This window comes from Trachypithecus francoisi, unplaced genomic scaffold (genome assembly GCF_009764315.1).
Source record: "Trachypithecus francoisi isolate TF-2019V2 unplaced genomic scaffold, Tfra_2.0 Lachesis_group12, whole genome shotgun sequence".
NCBI lineage: Eukaryota > Metazoa > Chordata > Mammalia > Primates > Cercopithecidae > Trachypithecus > Trachypithecus francoisi.
The window spans coordinates 18,047,676-18,069,130 of NW_022681457.1; the positions used below are offsets into that span (position 1 = coordinate 18,047,676).

General features: G+C 42.9%; 1 protein-coding gene across 1 annotated transcript in view; it reads right to left on the reverse strand.

Moving 5' to 3' along the window:
• Positions 1 to 21,455, reverse strand: part of PLPP3 (phospholipid phosphatase 3) — an 83,853-nt gene that overhangs the window by 35,632 nt on the left and 26,766 nt on the right. The window contains exon 2 of the mRNA XM_033225034.1: positions 5,505 to 5,662. Within this exon, the coding sequence (XP_033080925.1) occupies positions 5,505 to 5,662 (158 nt within the window). The remainder of the gene's footprint in view (positions 1 to 5,504; positions 5,663 to 21,455) is intronic.

The following is a 21,455-nucleotide window of genomic DNA, read 5'->3' on the forward strand; positions in this document are numbered from 1 at the left end:
ATGCGGTAAATAATAGCAACCTCACACAGCTGTTGAAGAGGATTTAAGATAAGACATGAGTTTCCGGTCCATTAAATAGCTCATAAATGTTATCTGATTCTCCACCCCATCCCCAACACACACTGCCCCTCACAGAAAGTATTTCTAGGCCTCCTAAGCATTATCACTTCAAATGGAGAATATCATCACCTTCATATTAGTTTTTCAAATAATCATGAATCCCTAAGAGCTGTACCTAACTAAGGAAGAATTGCTGCTGTTCTCACTTCTTCCAGGACATGAGAGTGAGTGCGGGTGGTGGAGAAAGGGAACAGATGAAAATTTAGTGCAATCTCCATGCCTGTGTTCGTTAAATCACAAATAGATGCCCCCTCCCACTGTTCCCCCAGGGATAAGAAGGTCTCAGAAGAACTCCGTAGCCATCTGATCAGGGGACAACACAGTTGAAGGATTAATGTGGCCTCTCTCTGTTGGTGGTCTTGGTAATTGCACAGATGTAGAGGATTGTAAACTGGGGGACTGGGTCTCCCACTAACGCACCATTGGGCCAGCACAACTGCACATTTTTCAGAGTTGAAAATTCGACTAGCCTTTAATGAGGAGGCAATGTTGGGGAACCTTGTTTTCTTGGCAGGGCTCTTGCAGATAAAGGGAGATGGAGGGGTGGGGAGGAACTAATGGAGTCCAGATGTGGGCAAACTGAAGCCTGATATTGAATAAACAAGTCTTGCAGGTACTAAGCTCTTCTTCTTGTCTCTCCAGCAAGAAATTTGCATGTGGTACAGAGTGTGTTCCCATGTGCCTCCTGGAGCATAGTTGAGATTTTAAGGAAGAAAACAGGACATTTTTCCCTGCTCCGTGAATCTTCCGATATCTTTTGACCTAATGCTTTTGATTTTCTGCCCCCAGTTTATGACTTCTTCAGTGATTTTTCACAAACATATATTGAGCACCAAGGTCTACGTCTCACACGAGCAATACCAAATCAAATCAGATCTATCGCTCCCCCATGCAGCTAACAGGATAGCCAAGAAATAGACAAGTAAACAGACATGAGAATCAGCACAGTGACTGCAGCCACAGAGGTAGGCCCAGGGTTCTCTGTGACCTTTGGAAGGTAGGAGAGAAGACAGCTAAGGAATGCTTCCTGGAGAAATGTCTGCCTGGTGTTTATTAAGTACCTACCATGTGCCCAGAGGAAAAGACCTGGCCCCTGTCTTCCAGCAACCTATTATGTAGCTTTTTTTTTTTTTTTTGATACGGAGTCTCGCCCTGTCGCCCAAGCTGGAGTACAGTGGCGTGATCTCGGCTCACTGCAACATCCACCTCCTGGATTAAAGCGATTCTCCTGCTTCAGCCTCCCAAGCAGCTGCAACTACAGGCATGTGCCATGAAGCCCAGCTAATTTTTAAACTTTTAGTAGAGACCGAGTTTCACCATGTTGACCAGACTGGTCTCAGACTCCTGACTTCAAGTGATCCACCTACCTTGGTCTCCCAGAGTGCTGGGATTACAGGCATGAGCCACTGCGCTCAGCCTATGACAGTATGTATTAAAGGTGTTATTTGCTGCTCGAGATGGGGTAGCTGCTAAGTTTCATGACCAGAGACAACATGCAGCTGGTTGGGCTGAGGTTCACCACTGTGACCCCAGCACCTGACATATCATAGGCACTTGATAAGTACTTGTGGAAGGAGGGTAGGCTGCAGAAGACAGCAGCAGGAATCAGAGGACTCCTGGTCTGGCCATGCCACTACTTAGTTATGAGAGACTCACTCAATATCCTTGAGCCCCGGTTGATTTAGTTTTAAGAATCAACCTCCCAGGATTACTACCAGGTGCAAAGAAGAGCGTGCACATAAAGGCCATGCTGTAAACTGTACAACACAACAGAAATATGAAGGATGATTCTCACTTATCACACACATAATATCACATGATTTGACAACCAAAACAAGCCTATAGCATTGGTGAACTATTGTGACCAATTTATAGAGAAGCAAAGTATAGCTTCAAGGGGTTCAATGGCTCTCCTGAGGTTGAAGGACAAGTCACAGAATGAGTAAGCACAGAAGTTGGGACATGAACCTAAGTCAGATGATGCCTAAGTTTGACTTTTTCTCTAGTTAGGAATATTATTACAGAAGTCAGATTCAAGTGGGGTAGCATTTTTATGGCTAAGGAGAGAGGGGATTCATCTATGACTCAACCATACATCAATTATTAGATATTAAGACTCTGTATAAACCCCTTTTAGGGTCTGAGTGAGGCAAGCACTGAGCCCATGTATATTTAAAATGAATACTTAGCATTTCTTCCCATTTTAAATCTTTGCCCATGATACTCTTTGTAATACAGTGCAAGACAAAACTGAGAGATAGGAGATGATATTTTACTGTTTGCTCCTAGTCTTACTGCTGCTAGAGTCATTAAGCCTTTGCAAGGCAGGGATAGGAACCATTGCTTTGTGGATTTGGAAGGAATTCCTATTATGCTATAATTCCAGAATCTGAGATACATCTGAGAAAGAGGTCAACATGACTAGGTTTTTCCATATCTCCTGCCATTGAAAGGTGTCTGCTTTCTCCATAACGCCTGATGATTTGCATCTCTAAACCACACTGGTCTCCTCCACTGCCATTCCATTCCTTTGTTGTGGAGACCATCCAAATGGGAGCAGGGGCATCCAAATCAGTCAAGTCCTCTCTTGCTGTTTTAAACACACCTGACATTCAGCAGAAGGCTCAGGACAGCAAGCAGCAGGATGATGGTTCAATTTCTAGCTCTGGACCCCTCCACCTTCCACGACTGTCACTCCTGCCCTCTAATCAGAACTGGGTTCTGGATGGGGCCAGCTGGGAAAGTGGGAACTGTGTCATCAGCATCGTTGTTGTTAAATTTAAACTCTAGAGCTTTTCCAGAACTGAGAATACAAAAGTGAATTGTTCCATCCACCTGAGGTCTTTGCTTTTACCTTTTTCTGTGAGTACCCTTGATAGTTATGACAGGTAAGCAGGCTAGTAGGCTTCATTAGGAGCCCCCAACTCACATGTGCCTCCAGCTGAAATGCCACAGCCGTTGGACCAAGAGGTAAGAAAGTCCTATTGCAAAGAGGAGTGAGAGTCAAGAGACCTGGGTTCTAATTAAATCACTATAAGAAGAGAGTGGGGGATGTGTAGCTAAGGCTGGGGTTCCTTTCCTTACTATATATATATATATATATATATTTTTTTTTTTTTTTTTTTTTTTTTTTGAGATGGAGTCTCGCTCTGTCGCCCAGGCTGGAGTGCAGTGGCCGGATCTCAGCTCACTGCAAGCTCCGTCTCCCGGGTTTACGCCATTCTCCTGCCTCAGCCTCCCAAGTAGCTGGGACTACAGGCGCCCGCCACCTCGCCCGGCTAGTTTTTTGTATTTTTTTAGTAGAGATGGGGTTTCACTGTGTTAGCCAGAATGGTCTCGATCTCCTGACCTCATGATCCGCCCGTCTCGGCCTCCCAAAGTGCTGGGATTACAGGCTTGAGCCACCGCGCCCGGCCTCCTTACTATATTTTTGCCAGATATAATGTCTTGCTGTCACTCCACCATTTTTTGACTGTTTACTCATTTAGAATAAAAATAGTTAACATTTACTGGGCATACGGTATGTGCCAAGCACTGAATTACTTTATATACATTAGCTCATTTAATTCTCAAAACCTTAGTAAGTAGACATAGTATCTCCATGTAACAGATGTATTTCCGATGCAGGGCACCATAAAGTTAATTTGCCACATGGTCCACAGCAGATGGGTTCAGGTCTGAACCAGGGCATGTGCCTTTAACCCTGTGCTAAACTGAAAACCACAAGAATACCTAGCTCTTGGAGTTTCTTCAAGGGTGAAATGCATCCACATTGTCCAAGTGTATCTCCCATATACAGTTGCACTGGACAAGAGATAACAATTATTGCAGTAATTTCTTGGCTTATGTTTCTCTGGAACTATAGGAAAGCACTATCTAATCCATTTTGCTGCCATTGTATGGGTTGGGGAAGCAATACTGTTGCTCATTGTATAACGAGGCCACAGCACATGACTGTTTCAAGAAAACCTGGGAGGTCAGGAAACATTGTAATTAAAATATCAACATGACACAAGTAAAGGGCAAGCCACAGTGAAGCTCTCAAAAGCACATTTTTTCTAAGAAAAGGTGACATCCCTTAAGGAGAAAGGGACAGGCCTTGGCAAGCAGCAAGTGAAGAGTTGCTGACCTGAAGCTCTGCTTGGGGAAGGAAAGATGGGAGGAGACACATGAACTCTAAAGAAGCTACTTTAGCATTTTCCTTTGCCTATCCTGGGGCCAGGTGAGAAAACCAGAACCATTTCCAACTAAAAGACTCTGAACGTTCCAGTGAGCCCACTGCTGCAAAGTGCAATTCCAGGTCTTATGGCATTCATTTGATTCTTACAGCAATCCCCTTGAGGGAATCCAAACAGCAATCTCGTTTTACAGATGAGGAAATTGAGGGTTAAAGAAATCAGTGATCCACCTCATTCACATAGCTAGGAGAGGCTCTGAAGAGTGTCTCTCCACTGCCCTGTGCCTGGGAGCAGCCCACTAGGCAAGCTGGGAATAATGCCACAGAGAGTGACAAGCATGTGACATTCCTGTCCCTGTGCTTTTCTTATCTCACCACACTCTTGGGTATAGTGAGCTCCTTTGAAGTGTTCAATTAACTGATCCTCTAACTTTCAAAAACACCTGTTCAAACCTCAGTACATGATACTGTGCAATTATTTCCTTTCCTGACAAATACCTTTTTCAGGGAAAGCCATTCTTCCTAGAAACTGAAACCCACAACTGTCAATTTGGAGCACATGGGAAAACTAGACCTTTCATTTTTCAGTTTTTGAACACAAAGATCCTTAGTCCACCTTTAAGAAACTACTACAGTTGCCAAACGAACTGTTTTTCTTTTAAAGGCTGGAAAGAATTCTACTAGCCTCCCTTCCCCCTCCCCAAATTCAAGCTGTTGATTGTGTGCCTGGTTTACGATGTTATTAAAAAACAAAGAGGGGTCTCAAAGTTTACAACCAACCTCCAGAGTAGGCAAGTCAAAAGAAAACTACATGAAATGTGGTACCTGAAACATCAGCAGCTTACATTTGATCCAGAGTAGGCAAGATAAGCTAACTGCCTATCCCCTTGAGCAGTTCATTTGGACAGGTTAGTCTTCCTGAACTATAAGTCTCTTTGAAATCAGCCGGGCACAGGCTGAACCCGAATTTTCTGTAGCTGTAGACTTTGAGTATGTCACTTAACTCTCACATCTGTATAATGGGGGTGATAGCACTTATTTTACATGTAGTGTTCTTAGGATTAACTACCTTGCTTCTTGGCTAAATACAGGCCAGAGAAAGTTGGCTTCTACTTGGTATAAATCTCTGTTGGCTCAGACATTCTGTAATATGACAATACAGGGAGAAGTCAGACAGGATCCACCACAGCAGAGTCTGGACACTTACCGCGAGAATGGCAATGACGATCCCCACGGCGCAGAGCACAGCGTCATTTATTGTCTCACCAGTTTTCAGTGGGTACTTGATGCTCTCATCATTGCAGTAAAACCCTCGGTGGTAAGGCTTGATGGTGCTTGTCTCGATGATAAGGAAGGGGAGGCCCGCTGGTCCAGGTGGAACCACGGCATATACCAGGAGAGAAAAAAAAAAGGAAGGGGAAAACATCAGTGCCAAAGAGGAACCTCAAGCAAGACCATCCCAAATATCACTGAGAGTGCTAATCTTTCCTTCCATTTGTAGAGATCTACAGCCTAGAGAGAGCTTTTGCTATGCACATCCCCGTTCCTCCTTTCCACACCCCCATGAGGAGAGAGGCATTATCCTCTTCTCTTCCCCAAGAGCTTGGAGGTAGGCAGTGAAAGAGCCAGAGCAGGGCTTTTCCCACAGTTCTACGATACCCTGCTAAAATTAAAGGCCAAATCGTAACATTTACTAATACAGCCCCAAATCTAACGATTATGCCTCTAAGGGCATTCATTTCTTAGCTCTTAACCACTTCCCCTTTGAGAAGTTCACTAAGGCTGTGCTGCCTGGGGTAGTAAAGGCCTTGGAGTCAAAAAAATGTGGATGTGAACCCCAGATCCACCACTTCCTAAGTGATTTGACCTCTGGTTCCCACTCCATTTCCCTGAGTCCCAGTTTTTTCCACAGTAAAATGAGTTGTGGTGTTGACTAAAGGAGATCAATGCACACACAACCTCTAGCACAGTGCCTGGCACAAAGTAGCTGCTTCATGAATGCCATTTTCCCAGGCTTTTCTTTCACTGTTCAAAGAACTACCAATAAGAGTGAGCACAGCTGAGCTTGGCCCTGCTGTCTGCAGACCTGGATAGAGGGCCCAGGACACCCAGGAGCACCAAGTGGCTCTTGCAGCTGCTGCTGGTTATCAGTGACCAGTTCAGACTATTCTCTCAAAGGTCATGACAAATGGATTCCATCACCTGCCAAGAAAATTCCCTCAAAACCCTGACTCAAAAAGCAAAGGCCCATGATAACTCTTGTTTGGATGCTACAAGAGCCTCCTATTCAGGCTCATGGCCCCCAATCCCTTGTACAGATAGCCACCAGTTTGCTTCCTGAAGGGCTCGGACCATGAGCATGTCAAAGCCTTGCTAAAGCCTCTTCAACGGCGCCCCATGACACAGGGTGAAATAAAGCCTCTAAGTATGACTTTAGGAGTTCCCATGACCTGGACATCTCTCCAGCTTCATGCTCTGCCGCTCCTCTTCAGTAAGCTTCCAAGAAACCAGTACACAGAGACTGTGGATTCATGCTATTCTCGTAGACCAAATTACCTCTTCCTCCCAAACTACCTAACTGCAATACCAAGCTCCAATGACACTTTGCAAAATAAAATGACTAGCTCTTTTACAAATCTTGGAACTAGGGAAGACTACCAGAAACACGGTGGCCTTTCAGCCGGAAATGCCATCTTTCAGTAATTCACCAAAATGACGAACACAAAGGGAAAGAGGAGAGGCACCCAACAGATGTTCTCTAGGCCTTTTAGAAAACATGGAGTTGTTTCTTTGGCCATGTATATGAAAATCTATGACAAAGGCGATGTTGTAGACATCTAAGGGAATGGGTACTGTTCTAAAAAGAATGCCCCACAAGTGTTACCATGGTTAAACTGGAAGAGTCTGCAGCGTTCCCTAGCATGCCGTTGGCATTGTTGTAAACAAACAAGTTAAGGGCAAGATTATTGCCAAGAGAATTAATGTGCGTACTGAGCACATTAAGCACTCCAAGCACTTCCTAAAAAACATGAAGGAAAATGATCAGAAAAAGAAAGAAGCCAAAGAGTTCAACTGAAGCACCAGCCTGCTCTACGGAGAGAAACACACTTTGTGAGAACCAATGGGAAGGAGCCTGCTGCTGGAACATATTCCCTATGAATTCATGGCATAGTAGGTGTTAAAAAAATAAAATAAATAAAAGACTTCTGGACTGTAAAAAACAAAACAAAACATAGTGGTGAATACAGCCACTATTGAATGCACACTCACAATGTGTTGGGTTCTTTATATCCATTTTTGCATTGAAGTATTATTTAAGCACTATCACCCACCTTCAAGTGGAGGGAACAGAGACTCAATACTGAGCTCATTCAGGATCTCTTAGTCCACCTCCAAATGCTTAAATCCCTAATTTAACTTTGCAAATTGATTTCATCCAAATGTGAATTTCATTAGCTGAAAAATCCCAACATAAACAGTTATTTAAAAGATAAAATCCCATTTTTCATGTTTTTCAAAAAGAATTAAATTCATGTCATGTTGGTTGAAGTCCAGACCACCTCTAAAAAAAAAGTACCATGAACTCCACAATTTTTCAATTACTTTGGTTCAGAACGGCATTGATAAAAATGCTCACTTTCTAAAAAGTGTATTTATGTATCACTGTGCATACACACATGGATTTATTTGGTTTTATTCTTTGGATTTATTTGAACTCTATGGCTATTTATTTTGTGACCCCTAACTGCTTCCTGCTAGAACAACAATTTACTTTATCAAATTCATACTGGTGCTTTGAAAAGAAAGAACAGCAACACACCACAGTATTGTGCCTGACCTTCTCAAAGTAAACACAGAGGGGCCCTGACAGGCAATAGCCATTAGGTTTTAAAACTTTGTCTCTGCAATGGAGGAGAGGGGGCAGGGAAAGGCAGTGGATAAATGTTCTGGCTTAGAAATGATCTTTAGGGTTTAGGGGCCTGGGAGAGATATCATATGGTCCCGAACCATCTTAGTGCCACTGCCTAAACATTTTGAAATGCAACCAAGTTGGCTATGAAAAGCAGCTGAGAAGCCAGCAGTATGATATTATTAATAGTCTGCTTTTAAAGTTCCACATATTGAGATTTAAAAGTTGAGCTGCAGTCACTCTGGTGCCTAGGAGCCAAAGTGTTGCTAATAAACTCAGGAAGGGAACAGACCCCAAGTTCCCTACATTTGCACTCCACTCTTAGGCCTCCAGCTTCTATTTTTCATAGTGTTCACATGATAGGCCTGTAAAACATGTTTCTATGGACAATAAAACACATATAAAAGAGTTTTGGAGTTAGACAGAACTGGGTTAATGATCTCGACTCTACTCCCTACTACTTAAGTTATTTCACATCTCCAAAACTCCCTTTCTCATCTGTTTAATGGGAAGAATGAAATCTAACTTTAGCATGGTTGGGATTATATAAAAATTAAAGCATCCATTCATTCATTCATTCAACAAATATTTATTGAGTCTTAACTACATATATTAAGTTACAAGGAATACAAAGATGACCCAGACCCTGCCCTCAAGAAGCTTACAATCCAGTAGGGGAAGACATATATCATCAAAATCACTTGAGAAGAAAGTTAAGGCAATAGCACTGAGTAATGTCAGCATAGAGTCTGGGGCACACTGTGGACACTCAATAAATGTTAAAAAGAGAAGGGAAGAAAGCCTCACAGAGAAGGCAGGGGAAGAAAGCCTCACAGAGAAGGCAGGGGAAGAAAGCCTCACAGAGAAGGCAGGGGAAGAAAGCCTCACAGAGAAGGCAAGGGAAGAAAATCTGGTCAGTCCTTTGCCCACTTTTAAACTGAGAACAGTCCAAATCCTTTTTCCTCTTTTTTTGCCTATGGCTTGGGGAGGGCTTCCAGTTCTGATTATGTGGATGAAGACCACAAACAGACAAGAAGTTGGAGCTGAATATGTTCTGTTTATTTTCTTGAAAGGCATGGAGATGGCATTTACAAAACCCAATGGCTTTTTTTTTTTTTTGTCTCCCCTATAAACTTGTAGTATTATTGAGGGTGATGCCAGTCAAATCTTGATTTTGATCCAGGAAGAGAGTAACCACAGATTTCCTTCAGTTGATGGGAAAAGCATAAACATCCCCCCAACTAGGCAACTAGTCCTTAAGAGATATAACACTGTGCCTTGCCCTTCCAGGACACAGAGAAGAGGCTGTTCTTCTCCAACGATCTTTATTTCCAATACCGTCACCATCTTTGTTACCAATCACTACAGTCCCTTATCATTTCACTTCGAGAAATTTCCCAGTGCTAGACACTGGAATTCTGGAAGTGAATACATCATAGTACCTGCCCTGGAGGAGTTCACAGTGTTGTAAGACAGTCAAAAAAGCAAGAACACTGAATTATTTCTAGTGTGATGATTGACATATGCATAAAGGACACAAAGACCATTTTACTAGAGTCTTTCAAGGTGTCCAACAGAGGGTGGGAGACTTCAGTTAACTCTTATATAGTAGGAGGGGTTTCTAGAGTCCACAGGCTAAGTATAATCACAAAAAAAGAAATCAGTGCAGTTTAGGGATTTCAATACTGCCAGTTACAAAACTGATGGCTATTAAACAAATACAATTTTAAAGTTTGCTATAGAGCTAGAAGAGATGAAGGGAATGAAGGAAAGAAAGGGGAAAACAGCACAGAGAATAATAATAGGTAACATTTACTAAACAGTTATTATGTGCCCAAACTGTCTTGAGGGTCCCCACATAAACTATTGTAGACTGACAGACCTGGCTGCCTACCATGGTCTAGGCATTGACTGGGCCACTGAAATGAAAGAGGCTAAGTTCCAACCTTCAAGTGGTCCAAAGGCTAATAGGATAAACAGTCATAAAAACTAATACATTAAGCCACCCTAAGTTCAAAGAGATTAAAGTGACTTACCAGTCACTCTGCCAGTAAGTTATGGAGCTGAACAGGTTTCAAATGATCTGACTCTTGATTTTGGGTGCTTTCTATAAAGTAAGTGAGTCACTCTTCAGAGAAGGAAGCACCTATAAGTATTAGCAAATTAACTGAAGCTCAGCAAATCGCATGGCCTCTCATGAAAAAGGCACTGTTCAGAACAATCAAGGGAATGGCACTGGCTCAAGTTCACTGAACTTTCACTGTGTATCACACACGTGCTAGGTAACTAATTTCATCAAACTCTGAAGGCAATAGCCTGGAATTTAAATTTATTTGTAATAAAAGGTGCATTACAAAATTTTTGCAAAGCACGACCAAAAAAAAAAAAAAAAAATCTAGTGAGTGCAGACCGAGACCCAGACTTAAGCATTTCTCCTTCCTTTAATCAAGGATCAATTAACTTCCTATACCTCTGGGGATTTCTTGGGATGTGTAGGTTGCAGAGGAAGTGAAATACAAACTCACTGACAAACACTTAATGGGCATAAAATCAAAGCATGAAGAAAGGCCCCTGTGTTGGGTTCAGGCCTTTGAAACTTCTCTGGCTTTGAAAAACTAACACTGGGGCAGGTTGGGTGGTTTGGGGGTGGAGTGTAAAAAAACACAGACTAAGTTTTGAGGCCCACCCATTGATAAATTCATGTGGGAAGTGTTACCCAAGTGACCTGGCCCCAAAGCCCTGCTCCCTGCAGCCACAGTTCACCTTTGCACAAAATTAAACACAGCCTCCTTCTCACAAAGTGCTTTTCAGAAAGCCCTTGGTGAGGCTAAGAAGAGAATGAGAGGAAGAGTGAAGAAGGAATCTTTGCATTTTTGCCTGACCAGAATCAGAGCACCAGGAAGGCACTTTCATGTCTCCTACATACCAAGTCCTTCATGTCCTTTTCCAGAGTTGTTCAATTTTCCACTCAAAACAATCTGTAGTCATTATAAAATACATGGAGTCCAGGATCTGCGAGAATAATAATTAAACTAACATCTGCAGAAAGCCTACACATCTACCCACAAAATAATACTGGTTGTACAAAAGTAGGCATCTGGTATAGCATAATTACTCAAATTGGGCAGCTATTAGAACTCTGTGACAAGGCCAGCTGCGGTGGCTCATTTCTGTAATCCTAGCCCTTTGGGAGGCTGAGGCAGTTGCATTGCTTGAGCTCATAAGTTCGAGACCAGCCTTGGCAACATGATGAAACTCCGTCTCTACCAAAAATACAAAACTTAGCTGAGTGTGGTGGTACCTGCCTGTAGTCCCAGCTACTCAGGAGGTAAGAGGATAATTTGAGCCCAGAAGGCGGAGGTTGCAGTAAGCCAAGATTGTGCCACTGCACTCCAGCCTGGGTGATAGAGCCAGACCTTGTCTCAAAAAAAAAAAAAAAAAAAAGAACTCTATGACCAAAAGTTTATACATCTTACCTACAGTATAGAGTTATGAGTAGGCACTGTTCTACCCATCTTACAAATGGAAAAACTGAGGATCAGAAATGTTCATCAGTTCACCTAAAATGCAGAGCTAGCAATGGTCCCAATTTGGACCAGCTATTCAAAATATAGACTGAAGACCCTGGACCTTGAAGGAGTTTAGAGTTGAGGAATTAATTAACTTAATATCCACAATAGCTATGAAATGTTGTGGGTTATTATTTTCATTTATACTCAACAGAAAACTGAGGCCAGAAGTTTTATAACTGGTACAAGGTCCTCAAGTGAGTAAATTGGTCACTGGGTTTCGAATCCACATCTGTCTGTCTTTTGGCTCATATTTTCTTACTCTATGACCTGACCCTCCCTTTCTTTATAAACATATTCCCTGTTAAAATATCACTCACTGATTTTTTTAAATCACTTAAGGCCAGAATGGTCAACACAACTATTACTTAGAGGTTCAAAATACAAATATTTACATTGCTTGTAAGTGACAGGGCTTCTTTTTAAAGTAATTAATTGCTACTGGTCTTAGAAGTGTGCAAACTTTCTTTGGTTTATGATATTTGTCCAGATTTTTAGACTGGACACAATCCAGATGAGACAAAACTAAGTTTACTATGAAGGCATTTTTCTACCTTTGAAACAGGCTGCCATGAAAAACACTTGCTGTTGGCTGGTGTGAGCACGCAATATTCTGGGTCTAGAGGTCTTCCTTGGCAATTGCTCATTCTTCAGTACTGGAAAGTTCAGGCCCTTTCTCCACAAAAAGAAGACTGTTGGAACCAAAAGCAACTACGTGGTAGAAATGAAGAAACCAGTGGCAGATCTAGTCCTAGTGCTCGGGTTTCCTGACCCCAAATCAAGGTCTTTAGTCCAACTTAACACACAAGGATGGCTCTTTCCTAAGTAGTGGGTACCGTGTTAGGTGCTGGGGAAAACAAAGGTGAGTAAAATACTGCAGTGCTTTTGAGTTCCCTGTCTTCTGAAAGTCTCAGCTTCCATGACAAAGAGAAACCTGTTTTAGTTTAACCATGGGTGTTGAAAAGAACTTTGGATGTCCTTTCTTATTTGAAAGTGCTTACAGTGAAAACATTTTGTTTTTAAAAATAATTAACATCAGCCTCCTTAAAACCCCCAGCTCTGGCTGTTTTGGCCCTTTCAGTTGGATTTTTAAAGGGTTGCTACATTCATCTGCAAATAAAACAAACTGACCAGCAACTCAAGGTTCATATGTTTCACTGAAAGAGCTCCAACCCTCTTTTTGTCATCACTATATATTTCACAAGTGAGGTGTTTTATTTCTAGTGAAACACAACTACCAGAGCAAACAGGACTCATAATCCTTTTATCCCAGGTAAAGCTGAGTCACTTTCCCAGACCTCCTTCTTTTTGACCCCTCTTTAAATAAAGATGACAGTAAGTATATATTTATTGGGCACCTACTATGTGCCAGGAGCTTTGGATACATCAATTAATTCTCAAAACAATTTTCTAAATTAATTATTAGGATATAGACAAAAGACCGAGGGTCAGAGAGGTTGTAATTTGTTTCAGTACCCACTCTGAGGAGAAGAGGCATACACAAGATATGTAAGAGAACTGTCTGACTCTAGAATTCATTCAGAGATGGGACCAGTTAGCCTTTATTGCTAAGTACACATGAACTATGTCTATGCACATATTAGCAACCTAGAAAGTCAGCTACGAAACTCTTGAAAGTGTATGTTGGCCTTGGACAAGGGCAGAAACCAGGCTCCTCTTCAGATGTTAAGATGGAACCATACAGGCCGGGCGCGGTGGCTCAAGCCTGTAATCCCAGCACTTTGGGAGGCCGAGACGGGCGGATCACGAGGTCAGGAGATCGAGACCATCCTGGCTAACACGGTGAAACCCCGTCTCTACTAAAAAAATACAAAAAATTAGCCGGGCGAGATGGCGGGCGCCTGTAGTCCCAGCTACTCGGGAGGGAGGCTGAGGCGAGAGAATGGCATAAACCCGGGAGGCGGAGCTTGCAGTGAGCTGAGATCCGGCCACTGCACTCCAGCCTGGGCGACAGAGCGAGACTCCGTCTCAAAAAAAAAAAAAAAAAAAAAAAAAAAGATGGAACCATACAGATCCAGCCACTCTCTCTCTGCCTCATAAGCTTCCCTTATGACCCAAAGGCATTCATTTGCAACATGGCTGCCCAGAGTTAAGACATAGCAATAGTTCCATTCATGCAAAGTACTTCTGAGTTCTTACATAAACCATCACATTTGATCTTCCTAACAACTCCATGAAGTAATGTCTTTAACATCTGAATTAAAACAACTCCTATTTATCCTTCAAGACTTAAATATCTCACCCACAAAGGATTTACTTAGCCATGTAACCCACTCGAACAGCATTAATTGCTTCTTTATTTTTTCCAATTTAATCATGATCTTTGGAGTCAGGCAGACAAGATTTCATATTCCATTCCTATCAACTGTCATGCTTGCAGTATGACCTTAACTCTGTGAACGTTATTTTTATCAGTGTATAATAAGACTTGGCACATTAATTCCCAATGTAAAGAGCTGATTAGGAGGACTAAGATGTAGTTTGTAAAATATGTTAGTTCTTGCTCTTATATGTGACAGGGAGCCACCAAAAGCTTTTATGTGGGGGTAAAATGTGACCCGATTTCTGTCTGAAACTCATGCAAGGAGTCATGGGTCCACCAGCCACTTCTCATATGCAATCTCATCTCCAGGGAAAAGCTCATGAAGTCCTACAATTCCAGGGACTTCTTGGGATTGGGTAGACAAATGGGGCTTCGACAGTGGTTAGCAAGAGCCAGCACCCTGTCATAGGGAAGAAATATCACAGTGGGAACCCTGCCATATATTCTCAAAAGATCACATGAGGCTGTATGGGAGGCAAGTCTATAATAAGGTTGAGAAAAATACATTTATTTTTATTTTTCCAGCAGTTAAACATTCATTCATCAGCATGTGCACTCCCATCCAAGCCATGCTACCCAGATGTACACAAAACACCCCGTCCACGTGGCAGAATAAACAACCTGTGGATTGGCAGGACATCAGACACCAGGGATAGCCAAAGTCCGAGATAGTCAAAAGGCAAGACTGGAGCCAGATGCAGTGCCAAAAGTGAAGAGGTGAGCATTATGGGAGGCCCTGCAAGAACAAAATCACCCTGGTGAGCAATCCACAGGCACTCCAGGTACACCACCGAGCTACACAGCCCATGATTTAGGTCAAAGGTCACAAGCTGGCAGCCCACGGCCAAATCTGGCCTGTAGAGATGTTCCGTTTGTCCCACCCAGGGTTTAAAATGTTCTAAATTAGTTGTTAACATTTAATAACAGGCAGATAACGTCCAGATTCCCAGCTTCTTAAACCAGCTCTAAAGTGTGTGGCAATGCAGGTAGTAATAACAGCAGCTGCCTTCCTGCACGCAACATATACACATCCTCCAGGAGCTACCTACTCCTCACTGTCTCCCTGACATGCAGGCTGCTTGTGGGTTGCCATTCTCATTGAGCTTGCGCTGTCAATTTTCTTATACCTGGTCTACTTTAGTCATTCATGTTAATTGCCTGGCTTTGTAAACATTTGACTTTATCCTTGCTGTAGAGAGTAAGAGTCCTTGGTTAATGACTCTTGGATAAACCTATGAAAATAGAAATAACTCTTGATTCCATACCATCTCCCATAGTAAGTAATGGCCACATTAGACATGTATATATATGTGTATATGGTTGTGTGTGTGTATGGATTTATGTGTGTCTTAATCTTAACCAAGACTGAGCCTCCTATCTATGTTTTCAATTATAAACCCAAAGACCATGTCAAGTCAGGGCAAGGCAGTTCATTTTTGCATTTTAGTTATGGGGAAACCAAGGCTTAGAAGCTAAGTAATTTGCCGAAGGTCATACAGTAAAATGAACAGGGATTTGAAACAAAGTCTTGCTGAACTAGAAAGCCCTTAGCAAGTTGACTCCATGAGGCTGGTGGTTAGCTCAAAGTGAACAGCTACCTTACTGGTCAGGTAAACAGCTTATCTTAATAAATTGCAATGGTTACCCTTCAGAAGATACAGTGGACCTAACTTATAGCTCTCTATGTGATACTAAATGGGAATATCATAGAGTTGTGTTTTTAAAAGCAATAGCTATCTAAAATCAAAACAAAATCAATCTTCTGATAGAAGCCCACTAATTCTAAAGAATAAAAAATAAAAGCAAGGTGAGAAGGGAGTTAAAAATTAAAGCTCATCAGATATTTGTTGGCATCATAAATCTTACTAAAACGGAGTTAGGCACATATCAGTAACATCCTGATGAAAGTTTAGAACTGTAAGAGATCTTAATGTCATTTATTTTCATTTAATAGATGGGAAGGTTGAGGGCTCCCACTGTCTAACATTGTAATTATTCCTGTCCCATAAATCTCCTGCACTAGCTAAGATCCTCAGAAAAGGGTTTATGTTATTCATCTCTGTGTCCCTGAAACAAGGGAAGATTCCTGGCGTATAGTGGGAGTTCAACAAATGTGTATTGAATAAATGTATAGGAAACAAACCAAAATCTGGAAGACCTGGCTCCCTAGCAAATACACTCTAGGACTTGTGGATCGTTTTCTCCCTACTTTCTAAATGTTAACCTAATGTCTCCCACATCCCAAATCCTGTTTTTTAATGCAATCCCTCAAAACAGCACAACATCCCATACCCTAATAAAAAGTAGACAATTCCATGAGGAATTATTTACAGGGAACCTAACCAGCTTCAAGTCTCAGATGGGTGGTTAGGCCAGATGGCTAAGAAGAAGACACTTATCTTCAGTTTCCAGCCTTTTCCACATAGTGATAATATTAGAAAATACTCTATAGGACACTCCTAGGCAAGCTGAACAGACTGCTGCTCAGTGATTCAGCTGCCATGCCCTACCCCGCCCAGCTGCCCAAGGGCTAAGGGATCCATTTCAGCACACCCCTACCCCATTTGCTGGGATCCTCTTGGGAATTTCTGCCCTAAAGAAAGCTCCAAGTAAGGAAAAGTACAGATCTCAAGAAAGCAACTCAGACCTGGGTTTGAAAACCAGTTTTGCCACTGACGCTCTATGTGATCTTCAGCAAATTGCCTCATTTCTCTGAGCCTCAACTATAAAAAGAGGATGCCAATATCCACTTTGAAAAGCTGTGAGGATGAAATATCAGAAGGTAGGTAAATTTAACAAAGATTAGTTCTCTTCCTTCCTGGTCCTGAAAATCTACTATCAAGCTGTTTACATGATGCCAATCAACTGGCTTGACTGGTTTCCTCACTAAGGTGGTTGGGGTAACCTGGACAGGGCTGTGTCAGCTCAGACGAGGACTGTCACTTGCATTGAGCAAGACTGGAGCCATTCCAGGGTGCCGTGGATAGGACAACCCTCACCCTGGGAGCACACTCCCCATTCCCGGTCCTGTCAATGTTCCTTTTGTAAAACACAGAAACCTTCTTCAAATCTGACAGCTGCCACCTGCACAAATAATTCAGGGATGTAATTTTGTAACTGAATACAAACCTTGAAAGCTGAAAAGTTTGAAGTCCAAACTAATCCCTTTGACCTTCTGCCTAAACACTCACTAATCACTTTTTAATTTGTAGTTGATTTCCTCTCTATGTGCTGTCCTTACAGGCTACATTTTCGTTTTAGAAGTATCCAGGGAGTAAATGGCATTACAAAATACCCAACTGAAGTACAACTCAGACTTCTTTTCCCAGAGATCTAAGGCTTCTCCATGGCCCACTGAGTTTTCCAAATGGCAATGGGTGGCAAGAAAATGAGGGAGAAAATTCCTCCTTTGAAGGGGGAAACTCCTCACTGGGAGAATTATGAGCTACAGAAGTTAATAAGATGTGGTCTCGCCCCGCTAAAGATGCATGCTCTGGGAAAAACCACCCACCAGCAATGTACAAGAACTTCTACAGGGGCATTACTAAAGTGAGAGCACTGAGGACGCCCTCAGCACATGACCAGCTGGCAGGCAATACCTATTTACTGACTAATCCAGTAAATGAATTTGAAATACTCCTTGTTGTCATTTGAATGCCAATTGGTATAGCCAATTTAAAGCTATATCAAAAAAAAAAAAAAATCCAGAACTGAGAAGGTTTTCTTTCCAAGAAGTTGACAAAACTGCTGCTTTGTTCAGCTCTTATTATCTTCCAACCTTTTTTTTTTTTTTTTTTTTCTTTTTTTTTTTTTGAGGCGGAGTCTCGCTCTGTCGCCCAGACTGGAGTGCAGTGGCCGGATCTCAGCTCACTGCAAGCTCCGCCTCCCGGGTTTCCGCCATTCTCCTGCCTCAGCCTCCCCAGTAGCTGGGACTACAGGCGCCCGCCACCTCGCCCGGCTAGTTTTTGTATTTTTAGTAGAGACGGGGTTTCACTGTGTTAGCCAGGATGGTCTCGATCTCCTGACCTCGTGATCCGCCCGTCTCGGCCTCCCAAAGTGCTGGGATTACAGGCTTGAGCCACCGCGCCCGGCCTATCTTCCAACCTTTAACGCTAAGGAAAAAAATTAGAAAAGTACTTTGAGGGAGCCCGTCTAGTTCCTAAAACAATAGATGCTGAAAAGATGCTTGCTAAAAAGGAAGCGAACTGGCAGTGAAAGATGTTAATGTTAAATCCAGAAGAATTTTCTTACTTGGGGAAAAAAGATGTCTACTTTAATCGTCACTAGGATTATTGTAAAATGAAACAAATTGGAATCCACTGGAGTCATCCTACTCTGCGTGGCCATTCTCTTTGCCTACTGTGTAATGGAAGCCTCAAGTGGTCCAAGCTGGATCAGGGAAAGTAAGTCAACACTAGTTATTGGTTCAATGAAGAAATGTCTGATATCAGTAAGAGTGCACAAGCAAGTCTGGGATTAAGTAATAACTTAATGTTATTACCACCATCAGTCTCAGCTCTGCCACCAACTACCAGTGTGATCACAGGATCACACTTCCTCGTCTGCTCTCTGGGATTCATTTTCTTCATGTGCAAAATGAAAGGAGTGGTTTTCCCAGGTGTCTTGTGGACCTTTCTAATTTTAAGAATTTTCATCTTTATCTAAGGAGTGCAGAGTATTTTGTAAGCAAGAAGGTTTCATTTCCATGGCATCTTTACATGATGAAGGGGCTTCACCACCTACCTTTACCCCAGCTGGGGTAACTGAGGAGCACACAACTTTCTTTTAGGTTTGTGAAGGCAGACTGGCTGAGCAGAGACCCCTCTGGACTTCAAAGATGCTCATTTATAAAGAACAGCTCCAGAAAACACCCCCAAATCTGCAGACCTTCAGATAAAAATTGAACGAATGTTTGGCAGCTCTTGGCTCTGTCGAAGTAGTAGGCATCAGCAAAAATGGGCAGTGGGTTGGAGGGAGGTGGGGATTAACATTAGCTACCGCTAGACACTTTCCTGGTCACTTTATTGCTGCACCTCCCTTATGCTGCCCAATGATCCTTTCCAGGTAAGGAGTATGAGCTTGATTTTACAAAGACTGGAAATGAAGAACAGTGATAAGGCCACAGAGAAGTAGTCCAGAAAAGGACGCTGGGTCTGGCTGACTTTCCATGGAACTGTGAAGCCACCAGATATTCTATCTTTAGGTGCTTTTCACTGGAGCTAAGGAGGGGAGCCACTCACAAACTGGGCAGCTGCTTCCTGTAGACAGAAATCCAGGTACTCCGGGACCATCCTCAGTTGCTCCTGCAGCGCTGCCCCTTCCCCCACCAGAATGGGAATAACAAAATGTAAGGCATTGGGATACACTGGGAGAACTGGCTACAGTAAACAACTCCTAGGTGATTTGCTATAGGAGCCCTATTGTTCCAGAGGGAGGCTCTTTAGCCAGAACGCTCCAGGAAGCCACTGCTGGGTAATGCATTTTTCAGCTGTTGAGAGAAAAGGGTAGTTCCTGGGATGTTTCTTCAATGGTTCTGGAAGCCAGGCGCTTAATCCTTGCAAAGCAGCAAGGAGCCAGCTTCTCTCAGAGGGACAGAATGTCTAGAGTCCCTCTTCCAAATCAAAACATAAAAACTCCCCAGCTTCCCCTTTACAACCTCTCAAAATGTGTGAAATCAGGCAGAGGGGAGGAAGAGGGCTGCGAAGCCCAAGGGGGGTTCAGGCCTTCTCTATGCCCCTCCTTCCCTCATAACCCTGCCCACCTGACCCCTCTATTGCAGTAAATTACAAAGCCCCCACTGTTCTCTCTGCCCATCCTCCTCCTCCCACCCACCCCCACACATACACTTTTTTAAAGGGCGAAATGCCAAATAACATTATTCCCCTTCACCATGGTATTGCCATGAGAGCTGCCTGGTATGTTTGCCTGAGAAATGGAAGGTTTTCATGGAAATATCAGCTTCCACAACAGCTCCCCATTTGTAGAAGTGGCCTTGAAAATAAGTGGAAGAATCCCCAACTGGAATCTAACTGGAAGGACAAGAGGGGAGAGCAAGGCCCCCGGAATAGTTCAAAGGCCTGAGGAATACTTGACTGTGGCTTTGGGAACCCATAGGCCTTTGCGTGCTCTGGCAAAGCCCTGCTCTCCACCCTCCCTCCCTGTCCTACTGCACAATGTTGCACTGTCGTGGGTAGCCTCACCTCAAAATGGAAACTCTATAATATTAATGTGAGGAGGAAGGAAGCACTTACAGTATATATATATATATATTATCCACAGATGTACACAGGTATCCCTGCGCACAACGTGAACTGCAGAAAACCATTTCACAGCCCATATCAACCGAACACCAGAGAAATCAAAAATGGCTTTCCGGGTTTGGTGGTGGTATGCAATTAGCAGACCTAGATACAAGGCCCTCCCTTCCACCTCTGCCAAGTCGTGGCAGTGTGACACTTGATTAGTGAATTCTCAGGACCTTGGTTTGCTTATCTTCAAGATAGGTCCTGCAGTCTAGAAGGACTGACATGAGGATGGCAGAAGAGATGGCGTGGTAAGCAGCCTGCCTCAGAACAGGTGCACAGGCACGTTTCCTCCTCCCCTTCCCACTCAAGGCACGAAGGGGAAGGAGAAGATGCCTGGGAATGGGACAGGATCCGTGAGAAACAATCTCTCCTATCATACCCCAAGTACTGCTGAGAGCAAATGGCATATGTGAGCTCCTACTTGTCCATCAAGATGACAGAATGGGTCTTGGGGAATTAATTATTCAACAAACTTGCCCTTCACAAATCCCATCCAAAGAAATGGTTTGATGCCTTTCAGTGCACTGACTATACAAAATACTGAAAGACCAGTGCACTTCAAAAGCCTCACAAAACCCAGGCCGGGGTTTGGCAGGAGTTCCTCAGCCACTGGGTTTTTCTGTGTGTGGTTTATAATAACATGCAAACCTGATGCCAAGTCCTAATCTATTAAGGGACTGCCAATTAGCAGAAGGCTTAGAGCTGCAGGTTTGAGAACTGGGGAGCAGGTCTAATTAGGCTTGCAAATCATTTCTCTCCATAGCCCTTCGCATCTGACACAAGGTATTACTGGCTGACTGTTCCGGATATGTTCTTTCTATATTCCTATGCACACCAGTTTTTGTTTGTTTGTTTTAAGGTTCCAGACCTGAAGGCTAAGGCATATTTTCATGTCTGCCTCCTAAATGTAAAATTGGGGATTGAACAAGTTTATCCTCTGGACAGTGATTTTCAGATTTAGCCATTCACCATCAGAGGTACTTATGGAAAAAAAAAAAGAGAAGGAAAGATAGACAGATTGATTCCAGGC